Raw genomic sequence first — 13,034 nt, 5'->3', positions numbered from 1 at the left:
CTTTGTATAATATACGATTGAGTTTTCTACAACAGTTTCGCCTTCAACTCTGCTTTGTCTGTCAGCTTGAAATATTTAGAAATAAATAAAAGTTAATCTAACCAAAGTCTGTCCGTTGATTTTTTTTTTTTTTTCACGTGGATGCATCTTGTGAAGTTGGTGCTATGTTGCTGATGTCCAGAAAACGTTATCAGCATTTTTAGATTCCTTTCATTATCCAGTGACTAATGTTCAGGGGAGGGTTTCTTAGAACGTTCTATGCTGGATGAGAACGAATGAACACATATTTCAGATGTGCTCACAGTAAAACACACCAAAGACCGACTCTTCTCTTCAACGCCGTACGGTTTGTTCCCGACCACCTCAGAAAGGTAGGTTTGTGTGAGATTCATATTTTCTCATGTTTCGTAGAAACGTTTCATTCAGTTTTATTGGACTAAATAAACACCTATGGGTTTGAATCCACCTGAAAGGAGCTTGAAATGTCCAGATGTTTCAGATGCTTAGAGAAACACTGTGTTCAATGAACACTGTAGTGTATAACCTGTAATAACTGGCTTAAATAGTGGGCGATAAAAGCGTGTTAAAATCTATAATTGTCCTTTTTTTTTTGCCTCTTCTCTTCTTTTTAGTTATGATTATATATTTATGAATACATGTGTATACTGTACTGTACATGCTCCAATTTGTTAGCAAACCAATGAACATCGTGACTTGTATGTATCGTGATATTTGCTCAATATTACCCAATCCCATCACACAGGCTTGTAGGCTGATAGTATAGTCATTGCGTGTACTTTAAACAAAGCTAGAGAGAGAGAGAGAGAGAGAGAGAGATCTTTTGACCCTCAGATCGACCGCTGAGGCGTTTTGTTTATCTCTGGAAGACCGTCAGTGTGGAAGCTCTGAGGGAAACAACATGAAGAAAAAGCAAACTATCCTTGCGCTATTTCTTTTTTGTCACGCTGTAGCCGGGGCAGGTAAGTCAAAGACTTATATATATATTATATATATATAATATTACATATATATATTATATATATAATATTATATATATAATTATATAGAATATAATATATCTTATATATTGGCTGGGTTTCCGCCCCTTCTCTCCCTCTCAGTGTTTCTGAGGAGAGATGATGCTAACTCTGTGCTCAGGCGCTCCAGGCGCGCGAACTCGGGCTTCCTGGAGGAGGTGAAGGGGGGAAACCTGGAGCGCGAGTGCATCGAGGAGATCTGCGACTACGAGGAAGCACGCGAGGTGTTCGAGGACGACGATCTAACGGTCAGCTAAAGCGATTAGCAGCATGCTGGAACACCAAACATGAAGTATTTACTCGATCTGCTCCATACAGGCACTAGGATATAGTCCTATCTGCAAAAGGCGTGCTTTATCATCGTATTGTTCAGTATTAGGAAGGCGCATTGTGCTAGAATGGTCATTTAAATGAATTATTATGGGCTCACGTGACTGTTGGCGTCACGTTGCCTAGTTAGGAATGGGGGTGGAATATTTCAACAACCCAAAGTTTGTTTTTGTTTACATTCAGATATTATCAGACACCATGAAAGAAGAAAAACCCTGACGTAAACAAATTAATAACACTATAGCACTGTTATAATAATAATAATAATAATAATAATAGTATTAATAATAATAATTATTGTTGTGGTTGAAAATTTCCGAGTTAAAAAAACTGGGTTACGATAGATAACAATTACAAAACAAACTGTAATATTAATATAGATATCGCATTAATAGAGCCTTTGAATAAAATGATAAAAATGACTGCTGCTGTTGCTACTACTACTACTACTAATAATAATAATAATAATAATAAGGTGGATACAACCTAAAACATTTAATAATTGAGCAAAAGAGCTGCAGTTTTGGAGATGCTCTGATCCAGTCGTCTAGCCATCACAATTTGGCCCTGGTCAAACTCGCTCAAATCCTTATGCTTGTCCATTTTTCCTGCTTCTAACATATCAACTTTGAGGTCACTTGCTGCCTAATATATCCCACCCACTAACAGGTGCCATGATGAGGAGATCATCAGTGTTATTCACTTCATCTGTCACTGCTCATAATGTTATGCCTGATCTGTGTAGATTTGTTAAATAAATAGACCAGAGCACATTTTGTATCAGACCTCTCAATTTTTAGGTGAGTAAAATATTGGAACATTTGACTGACCAGTGTTGCGTGTTATCCAGGTGTCTCCTGATAGATTGATGGTTTGAAAACTCAAAAGCATCTACAAAAAACATCTACTTTTGGTTTTAGCCTTCAGATTTTACCTGTGAAGACAAAAAAAAGGAAAAAGGAAAATCAAATCAGAGGCATTCATGCATTGGGCATAGTCAATACAACAATCTATCCTGGGTAAAAGTCCGGAAAGAATTCACTAGTGTACTGAGCTACAGACACCGACCAGCTCGGCGAAGGGGAAAACAACAGCTGATGAAGGAAACATTGTGAAAGCTGTGTAAAAAACAAAACAAAACACAACCGCAGGCTTGGTGCGAAACATTCAATATTATAAATTTAATTTATTTCAAGACTGTCCGTTCTTATACTTTTGCCCACCTAAAAATTGTGTAGCCTGATACAAAAGCTTCTATGTTTCATGTTGTTCCAGATGGAAATACCATGAAATACAAGCTAACCTCCTAAACTATTATATCCATCACTTGATCTCAATTGAGCCAAATGTCTTTGGTGTATAATCACAAACAAATTAATCCACCTTGCCGTTCCAGTAGTTTCGGAGGGGACTGTATTATTATTATTATTCCTTTAATGCAATTAAGAAAACAAAGAGACTTATCCTTGATAGCAATATCTGTATTAATTCACTGAATACACTGGCGTGGTGAAAAGTTTAGAGTGTTTCAATAAAAAATAAGGCATGGTCATGAAATATTAGAGAAAGAGAGCTTGTATTTCATTGTAGTAAGTCATTGTAAATAATGTTAATATAGATATAATTACAAATGAAAAAAACCCTCACATAGTAACTAATTTGCATTACATCATTTACATATAAGGCAATATGTATTATTAAAACTAATATTCCAAAATATATTAGTTTTTAAAAGATTATAAAACCACTATATATATTAGAAAAACACAAAACTCCCTTGTGACAATGACCTGGAATAATGTCTCTCTCTCTCTATCTCTCTTCTTTACAGACAAGTTTTTGGATGTCATACAAAGGTAAGTTTATTAAGGAGAAAAATAAAAGAACAAAAGAATAAAAGAATAAAAGAAGATGTTTTTCTGACATTACACTGGAGCAGATTTGGGAACATGGATTAAAATTTTCCAGTCAAAGAATTCAGTTCACTCTTGTGTTGCTAAGCAGATGTTAAGTGTATATACACCAATCAGCCATAACATTACGACCACCTGCCTAATATTGTGGTGGCCCCCCTTTTGCTGCCAAAACACCCCTGACCCGTTGAGGCATGGACTCCACTAGATCCCTGAAGGTGTGCTGTGGTATCTGGCACCAAGATGTTAGCAGCCGATCCTTTAAGTCCTGTAAATTGTGAGGTGGGGCCACCATGGATCAGACTTGTTTGTCCAGCAGATCCCACAGATGCTCCATTGGATTGAGATCTTAATATTACACTTGATCGGTGTAGATATTTATCTAATACAACAATAACTATATACAGCATCCAGCTTCTAAGCTGATATAAATCTTGTCTTTGTATATACTTATTTCTGTCTGTACGTGTGTGTGTGTGTGTGTGTGTGTGTTTTGACACTAGCTCGTGAGCCCTGCTTGACAAATCCGTGCAGAAACAATGGGACCTGCATATATTTGGGACACTCCTATATCTGCCAGTGTCCTGAAGGCTTTGAGGGCAAATACTGTCAAGAAGGTAAAATGCATCTAGGGTAAAACATATTTAGAGTTACATTATTATTTCAGGGCTCATATTCATCCAGTAGCATTTAAGATTTTCTAAGCTTTGTCTTATGCATCATACACCGATCAGGCATAACATTATGACCACTGAGAGGTGAAGTGTATAACACTGATGATCTCCTCATCATGGCACCTGTTAGTGGGTGGGATATATTAGGCAACAAGTGAACATTTTGTCCTCAATGTTGATGTGTTAGAAGCAGGAAAAATGGACAAGCGTAAGGATTTGAGCGAGTTTGACAAGGACCAAATTGTGATGGCTAGATGACTGGATCAGAGCATCTCCAAAACTGCAGCTCTTGTGGGGTATTCCCGGTCTGCAGTGGTCAGTATCTATAAAAAAGGTCATTTAAGTCCTGTAAGACCTTTAAGTCCTGACAGTATCCTTTTGAGATCTAGTGGAGTCCATGCCTCAAAGAGTCAGGGCTGTTTTGGCAGCAAAAGGGGGACCAACACAATATTAGGCAAGTCATATTGTTAGTCATATTGTTATGCCTGGTCAGTGTATTTAACAATGCAAAATTTACCGATTAAATCAAGATTCACATAAAAATACCGTCTGTTTTTTCAGCATTTGAGGACACTCTGAAGTGTCGTTATCTGAACGGAGGCTGTGAGCAGTTCTGTGACGGGTCAGGTCGCAGGAGGAAGTGCACATGTGCCCCAGGTTATGCCCTTGGAGAGGACGGGAAGTCGTGCATTGCTCAAGGTGTGTAAATCTCTCATTGTATTCAAATATTCATGGGACCTGAATGAACAGAATTGTGAGAATACACATACTACTTATAAAAACACTCGGCCTCATTTATTAATCCCTTTAGCAAAGATCAGCCTAAAAGGCAGAAGTGGAATTTATGAAGACTCACAATAATAATAATAATAATAATAATAATAATTATTCACCTTATTCATTATTATTATTATTATTATTATTATTATTATTATTATTATTATTATTATTATTATTATAAGCAAGTTTTAACACTTCTATCAGCTGTAGCATTTGTTTACGATGATGTGCATACAGACCGGCCTGTCCTATATTTAATATATTTATATCATATAAATGATTACTTTTCTTAAGGGGACTTTCTGTGTGGAGTTTACATGTTCTTCCGGTGCCTGCATGGGTTTACTCCGGGTACTCCGGTTTCCTCCCACAGTCCAAAAACATGTACATTAGGTTGACTGGTAATTCTAAATTGCCCATAGGAGTGAGTGTGAGTCTGTGTGGTTGTCTGTCTATATACTGTATGTGGCCCTGTGATGGACTGGAGACCTGTCCAGGGTGTACCCCTGCCTTTCGCCCAATGTGTGCTGGGATAGGCTCCAGCAGATCCCCGTGACCCTAATTAGGAATAAAGCGGGTATAGAAGATGGATGGATTTTTTTATATGTTTTATTCTATGGGTTTGTGTTGGCTCACTTTTTTATTTGTCATATTCTGTAATTAATAGCAAGAATATCAAACAACTGGGTTCCACAAAATATTCTCAGTGGAGTGGAGTTTTTGAGTCCCTAGCATGCACATATATTTTTGATAGCGTTTGCAAACTTAATTACTTTCTGTCCTTTAGCTCTGTGCTGTTATGTAGCTCTGTGTTATGTTGTTCTGTTTAGCACCAGAGTCCTGGAGAAACGTTGTCTCATTTCAGTTTGTACTGCATCAGCTATATATGGCTGAAATGACAATAAAAGCTTCTTGACTTGACTTGAAAAGGCATTATAGGTAGCTCTGAATAAGGACATCTGCTAAATGCTATAAACATAAATAAATCATTTATACTCAACAGTATATTCCTTATTTTGGCTCACACTCAGGAGCATGAGTGGCATATGAACGTTTTTCTCAATTTACAGGATTGTCATCAATTTAATTAAATTTATACACAAGTCAGTTTGTATCCAGATTGATAAATGATCAATGAAGAGTCCAAAAGTCATATCCTAAAATCCACAGAGTATCCAGATTCTTTGTTTGTGGGAATTTACCTAATCCAAGTCATATGAAAACATAAGGTTAAGATTAAAGCAGTGGACATAAAGATTTCATAAAGATTTAATGTAACAGGAACTGATTTGAATATTTGTCTTTATATTATCAACTTATTGAATCTTGTTAATAAATATATATTGTTACTCCTTTTTAGTTCAGTATCCATGCGGTAAGGCCCCACTGTACAAGACGCAGACTCGTTTAATACGGGCTGTGGGTGGACACCAGTGCCCGAAAGGCCACTGCCCTTGGCAGGTAACTAATACATGCATTTCTTTCAGCTGTTATAAATTGTACTGAATAGCCTGATGTACTGAGTAAACTGGTCCCAAGGACAGGACTGTTACTCTATTTATTGCCAGGAAATCCAATTTTATTGGATTTGAGATTGTGCAAGTTACATTTATCTACATAACACACATCATCTAGTCAATAAGAGTAGATATTTCCAAGGCATTTTTATGCTTTCGACTCCAGAATCTTGTACAAATATTTTTTAAAAATAAATCAATGACTTTAAAATAATTCTTTTTCACCAACCAAGTAGCTCACTTATTCTACTCTAAACAGAAAATTAAAAATATATCAGAATATATGGAATAATAATTTCTTCCAGTAATTGTAAAATACTAATCCACCTTTATAAACATCAGTGATATTCACAGTTTTCGTCTCACACCATACAGGTCCTTTTGAAATATGATGGACGGAGTCTCTGTGGAGGGGTTTTAGTGGGTGCTAACTGGATCCTTACAGCTGGACACTGTGTCAGTAAGAGAGACGTGAAATATCTGAAGGTTGTAGCAGGTAGGTATTGCTCATTTGTACGTTTCCGCTTCACTACATACAGTTACGATCCTTAGTAATGTTTTTTAAGTTTAAGGCCGATACTACATTTACTACAGGCTGTCAGTCAAGCTGTGTGTTGCCATGGCAACATGCAACCCTCTATCCAGCTGTGGTATTTTTGTAGGAATTTTCACTGACATAAACAAAACATTTTGCCATATTGTGTATGAAAGCAATACGCCTACAGTCTTGTGTCTATGTCCAAATCACAGCCGTGCTAACATTCAGTAGAACAGCTCTCTTAGTCCTGTTTAATAGAGCTAACACTGCTTTTGATCATTGTGCATAATCACAATTTTACTACTGTGTTTTTCCAGGGGACCATAATATTGACATAGTGGACGGCACTGAGCAAGAGTTTTCTGTGTCACAAGTAATTATCCATAAGAGCTATGATCCAGCATCAGGAGACAGCGACTTGGCTCTATTGCAGCTCAGTGAGCCAGTGACACTTTCAAATTACACCGTTCCTATCTGTCTGCCAAGTCAGGGGTTTGCCAAAATGGAATTGGATGCCGTTCGCTTCCACACCGTTAGCGGATGGGGCCAGAGCACTGACGGAGGCAACATTCAAAGCTCTCGCTTCTCTAAAATCTTATCCCCTGTACTCCGTAAGCTCGCTGTGCCACTCCTGCCTACACCAGAGTGCTCTGTTAAGAGTGGGGTTAATATCACTGATAACATGTTCTGCGCCGGTTACTTCGAGGGCAGCCAGGAGTCTTGTCGAGGAGATGACGGCAGTCCGCTGACTACTCAGTACAAGGACACGCATTTCCTCACCGGGATAGTGTCATGGGGCAAAGGATGTGGCCATCCAGGCTTCTACACCATATATACCAAGGTTGCTAACTTCCTGGATTGGATTCAGCATGGCATGGCTACTTCAATCGCCCAACCAGATGCCCTCGACACTTTATATGCATCCACCATGCCAACACTTTCTTTTGAGGAGTTCTACACAGACATATTTTAGCTTGTTGTAGACAAGAGTAAAACTAATGAGTTGCTGATCTCATTTTCTGAAATAAAGATATTAAATTCATTCATCAATTTGGCAGGACTCATTTTGTGTTTCTTTTCTCAGCCGCCGTTGTGTACAGTTCTGTTCATCATGACAGATAGATAGATAGATAGATAGATAGATAGATAGATAGATAGATAGATAGATAGATAGATAGATAGATAGATAGATAGATAGATAAACACACGGATAGATAGGCAGACAGATAGACAGGTGGATAGATAGACAGGTGGATAGATAGATAGATAGATAGATAGATAGATAGATAGATAGATAGATAGATAGATAGATAGATAGATAGATAGATAGATAGATAGATAGATAGATAATACCATGATTCATTGCATTATGTCAGTAATGTATGTCAGTAATCTCACACTGGTTGGAGTATCAATTGAACACGTTTTTATCACGTGCACCAATAGAATTATTCACTTTCAAACAAGCAGACTTGACTGAAATCAGGAGAACTATGGACACACTGTGTCAATATTAGCAGACAGTCCAGAAAACATTTACATTCACGCTTTCTCAACAAGCTCCTATATTATCAGTTGGGTTTGACACCAGAAGTTTTCCACATGTAAAAGCTAAACGGCAGATCGTAACATATTTTCAATAGCCTTAATAAGCTACACATAATAACATAACATTATTTTATACCGTGTTTATCGTTTTCTTTCTTTCGGTCTCTATCTTCCTCCCCTCCCCGTTATCACTCAGGTTACTGACCTCTTGTGCTTGTCTTTCAGAATTCAGTGCTCTCCTATAGAGAAGTGCCTTGCGATAAAATCTCGGCATGTTTCGGGTCTTCAGGACCTTTCTTTGTCTACTTCTTGTGCACTCTGTCACCCCTGAGGGTAAGTACACTGTTCATTTGATTTTGAGGACAAGGTTGAGGTTGCAATGTTGAACGTATATATTTGTTGCTTGATAGTGTTGGCTTAACAATTTGTGGGTTTCATGACTTAGGAACATTCTTCAGGGAAATTATTGAAACTGCAAGGCCAGTAGTTTTTTTGCTGTGCACTGAGGTTGTGATAAATGAGATGAATATAATAATAGATCAGCTTTCATATGTCTAGACGTGTTAAACTTTGCACCTTTGGTGGCAGACCACCCAATATTTCGGTGAGCAAAAATATAGGAACAGACAGGTAGTATTGTAGTAAATACCACTCAATATTTGGTTGCATAATCCTTGCTTGCAATACCTGCATCAAGCTTCCTTCTTCATTTGTGTTGCTTGTCCTAGACGTGTCCCACAGCTTCTTCTTGTTTTGTTGGGTTTCTCTCTTCAGTCTTCTCTTCAGGAGGTGAAATGCTGCTGAGTTGGTTTAAGCTCTGGTGACTGACTTAGCCAGCATGAAACCTTCCACTATTTCCTTCATTGAACTCCTTTGTTGTGCTGGCAGTGTGTTGTAGATTGTTGTCTTGCTGCATGATGAAGTTCCTCCCGATTAGATTATTTCTTCCCTTTCAATTTTGGTCTTTCCATCACTTCGGCAGAGGGTAACTTTACAGTTATGAATGTTTTTCATCTCTGTGATTTCTAATCTGTCCTTCTGATCCTTACTGCTGATGAGTGGTTTATATCTTGTGGTTTGGTCTCTCTATTTCTATTGTCTTCTTCAAGCAATGGATTGTGGTACCTTCACCCCTGCCCTCTGGAGGTTGTTGTTGATGTTACTGGCTCTTCTTTTGGGGTTTTTCTTGGCTGACTTTTTCCATGTCTGGTTGTTAGTACACTAATGGTTTCTGTCTTTTTCAAGACATTCTAAATTGGTGTATTGGCTAGGCCCTATGTTTATGCAATGCTTTTGGTAGATTATCCCTTTTGTCCCATAGACAGCTCTCTGGTCTTCATACTGGTTTATCTTTTTTAACAACAAATGCAATCTTCAGGTGTTACAGCTGAAACCCAGAGCTTAAACCAAGTGTAGATATAAATATCAAGGCTTAAATTCTGATCTATCACCTCATATTCATCATTTGATCTCAAACCCAAAAGAAAAATAACACTGGGCTTGACTGTCCAATACTTCCTGAAGGGACTGTATATGTAAAAGAGATAGAAATACTGTTAGTGTATTATGAATCAAGGTTACTTACAATTCATAAAACGATCCAGCACAGTGGTTATATTAATATTAAATGTGCTGAATGTCAGAGAAATATGAGACAACGTTGTGGCTTTGTGTGTAGTCTTCCTCCACACCAAGGATGCCAACCAGGTCCTCGCACGTCACAGGCGAGCCAACAGCCTATTCGAGGAATTAAAAAAGGGTGACATGGAGCGCGAGTGCATAGAAGAGCGATGCAGTTACGAAGAGGCTCGAGAGATCTTTGAGGATGACAAAAATACGGCATGTCCTTTCTCTCTCTCTTTCCTTCAAACACATTTTAGCCTCATCACATTTTGAAACAAGCGCCACGTTGTAACTGACACCCTTTTCTTCTTTCCTCAGAGCGAGTTCTGGAACATATACCATGGTAAGGAACTGTAATCAAGATCGACTTTTTCTACGTTAATCTAGTCAGATGTTGACCGACTGGCTCGGGAGTCAGAATCATCTTTCAAGATTTAATCCACACTTCTATGTCTTGTAAATTGGTTTCGCAGATGGAGATGCGTGTTTATCTCAGCCTTGTCTGAACAAGGGTGTGTGTAAAGATGGACTCGGGCGATACACATGTTTCTGCCCTGAACTGTTTCAGGGATATAACTGTGAGATTGGTAAGACTCTCCAACATCATAACATACACCTAGATGCACACATAGCCTTTATGTGTTAGCAGAGCCTCGTTTTTAACTAAATCTTTGGATTCAGCGATACCGCAGCTGTGTGAGGTTAATAACGGTGGCTGTGAGCACTTCTGCAAAGTGGACCACAAGAAAGGGACCACAGTTTGCTCTTGTGCCAAAGGTTACAACCTAGCAGAGGACAGGAAATCGTGTTACTCTGACCGTAAGAAAAAGACTATACTGAAATATACTGAATTTGTCCACTTGAAGACCATGGATATCCTGTTTACATCCAAATCAATGCTTGTTTTTGTTGTTGTTTGTTTAAAATCACAGAGCCCTTCAAATGCGGCTATGTGTTCCCCAAGGCAACCCGAAGCCTTTTATCATTTGAACCCATAGAAAATGTCACTAATCCTGCCAATGACACAAGCCTTACCAGTGTGTATGAAGGAAATAATGCGACCAAAAACAAGCCCGTCACAGATTCCACGCAGAGCCAAGTAGAATCAAGCAGTCTGTTTGGACTGTTAGACATCAGTCCAACTGCCACGGCAGCACCAGAGCTTCCAAAGGGTGATGGAGAAAAAAGGATCGTCAACGGCGAGGACTGTCCTCCTGGAGAATGTCCGTGGCAGGTACACTCTAACTCTTCATGTCTACTAACATCGGGGATTTTGGATCGAAAATATTTTAGAAATCCATTTTAATTAGCAAGTTATGCTAGGGGTTTATTCAAAGAGCACACCTTCACCATCAATCAGGCTTTAACTTGCCCATACAGACATGGGCATGGATGCACTTTTAAGAGGTCTTCTGGCAAATGCTGCTGATTGTGCTCTAGTTAATCAATTTAATTCAATTAGTATAATAATTTTATTAATAGGCATGTGGCAAGAACAATCATGCATGAGGAGGAACCAGACTCAAAATGGAAGCCACATTTTCTGAGACACCAAAGAGAGATAAATTGTTGTAAACCGATGTTAACTACAGTTTAGTTAATATATTATAAATACTACTAAGTCACACAGTACAAGGTGCATTGGAAGGATATTCGAGGGTACGCCCTCCTGATGAGATTTTGAAGGAAGTGTGTTCAGAACAACGTTCAGGAGCTCCTAGGCTGATCTTATATGCTTCTTGTAGCACAGCATATGTATTTAAATGTCTTTAAAAAGTTCTCAAACAAGGCGTGGCCGTCTCTTCTCTAGGCACTGCTTATAAATGAGGACAAGATCGGCTTCTGTGGAGGGACCATTCTGAACGAGTACTTCATTCTGTCTGCAGCTCACTGCATGAAGCTGTCTCGCTCCATCAAAGTTATTCTAGGTAAAAATAAAAATAAAAAGGCTTGACATTTATAGAAAATATGTTCAAGTATGTTTCATGAAGGGCCAAAATAATCTATTACATAATCAATTTGATTTGATTTGATAGCATGGTGGACTTGCTTGAGGTGGGCTTATGCAGAATAAACTGTTTTCTGTTATAAAATAAAACAGGTGAAACATACACTATGTCCTGGGAAGGGCGAGAAGCAATACATGAAGTTGAACAGGTGCTGGTGCATACAAACTATCAGCCTGAGACCTACCACAACGACATTGCCCTCATCAAGCTCGTCAAGCCCATTACCTTCACCAAGTACATCCTCCCTGCATGCCTCCCCGAGCGTGACTTCGCAGAGCGTGTGCTTATGCAACAAGATGAGGGCATGGTGAGTGGATTCGGCCGTCTCCAAGAAGGCGGAATGCAAGCCACCACCCTGCAGAGGCTCACAGTGCCCTATGTCGACCGCTCCATCTGCAGGGAGTCCACCAAGTTCAACATCAGCCCTCGCATGTTCTGTGCCGGATACGACAGAGTGAACAAGGATGCATGTCAGGGTGACAGCGGTGGCCCGCATGTCACCAGATACAAAAACACCTGGTTTGTGACGGGTGTGGTAAGCTGGGGTGAGGGCTGTGCTCGCGATGACAAGTACGGCATCTACACGCAGGTCTCCAAGTACCTCAAGTGGATCGACAGCGTCATGGAGGTGGTCACAGCCGAGAGTGCAACCAACAGGGAATAGAAGGAACAGAGATGCGGAAATGCAACACAAAACGACTGGAACTAAACTACATTTCAATAAAGGTTCCATATATTCATCACCTCATCATGTTGTCTGTCATTTTTAAGTTGTAATTTTGTTTATTCTTCATTTTGTCAAGGGACGTTTCAGGTTGACGTTGGTACATTTCACTGAATTAATAGCCATTCTTGAGCTTAAGTGGGTGTGTTAGGGCTTGAAAATGCTAAAACCTGCAGTTAAACACCACTCGAGAGAACAACATGAGGTTTTAAAGTCCAAACCTAACCTTTGGGCTACTCTGGGACATTCTGTTTGCTCTGTTGTTTGCAGATTAGAGTCCTTTTACTGTTTGTTCTTTTAAACTTTCAGATGAATAAATGTTCAACCCTGTTCGTATGTTT

General features: G+C 39.0%; 2 protein-coding genes across 5 annotated transcripts; both read left to right on the top strand.

Moving 5' to 3' along the window:
- Positions 1-215: 215 nt before the first annotated feature.
- f7i (coagulation factor VIIi) lies at positions 216-7,839 on the top strand. Of its 4 annotated transcripts, none has more exons than XM_058380086.1 (9): positions 216-371; positions 888-980; positions 1,122-1,285; positions 3,199-3,223; positions 3,784-3,897; positions 4,516-4,653; positions 6,095-6,195; positions 6,627-6,747; positions 7,107-7,839. In XM_058380086.1, the coding sequence occupies exons 2-9, from the start codon at positions 920-922 to the stop codon at positions 7,760-7,762; spliced, it is 1,380 nt and encodes a 459-aa protein (XP_058236069.1). In that variant the 5' UTR covers positions 216-371; positions 888-919; the 3' UTR covers positions 7,763-7,839. The 4 variants fall into 4 exon arrangements, with proteins under 4 accessions (XP_058236069.1, XP_058236068.1, XP_058236070.1 ...); XM_058380085.1 differs by having other exon boundaries at positions 218-371; positions 853-980; XM_058380084.1 differs by lacking the exon at positions 216-371 and having other exon boundaries at positions 395-980.
- A 418-nt stretch (positions 7,840-8,257) lies between these two features.
- f10 (coagulation factor X) lies at positions 8,258-13,025 on the top strand. Its single transcript, XM_058380083.1, is given in 10 exon segments — positions 8,258-8,393; positions 8,563-8,670; positions 10,016-10,176; positions 10,279-10,303; positions 10,434-10,547; positions 10,642-10,779; positions 10,893-11,194; positions 11,771-11,888; positions 12,062-12,648; positions 12,650-13,025. Coding segments are annotated over 9 exon segments (1,596 nt in total). The 5' UTR covers positions 8,258-8,393; positions 8,563-8,609; the 3' UTR covers positions 12,740-13,025.
- The last annotated feature ends 9 nt before the right edge of the window (positions 13,026-13,034 follow it).

The sequence above is a fragment of the Hemibagrus wyckioides genome, linkage group LG26 (assembly GCF_019097595.1).
Source record: "Hemibagrus wyckioides isolate EC202008001 linkage group LG26, SWU_Hwy_1.0, whole genome shotgun sequence".
NCBI lineage: Eukaryota > Metazoa > Chordata > Actinopteri > Siluriformes > Bagridae > Hemibagrus > Hemibagrus wyckioides.
The sequence above is the reverse complement of the archived record's forward strand: the minus strand, read 5'-3'. Positions and strand labels throughout refer to the sequence as shown.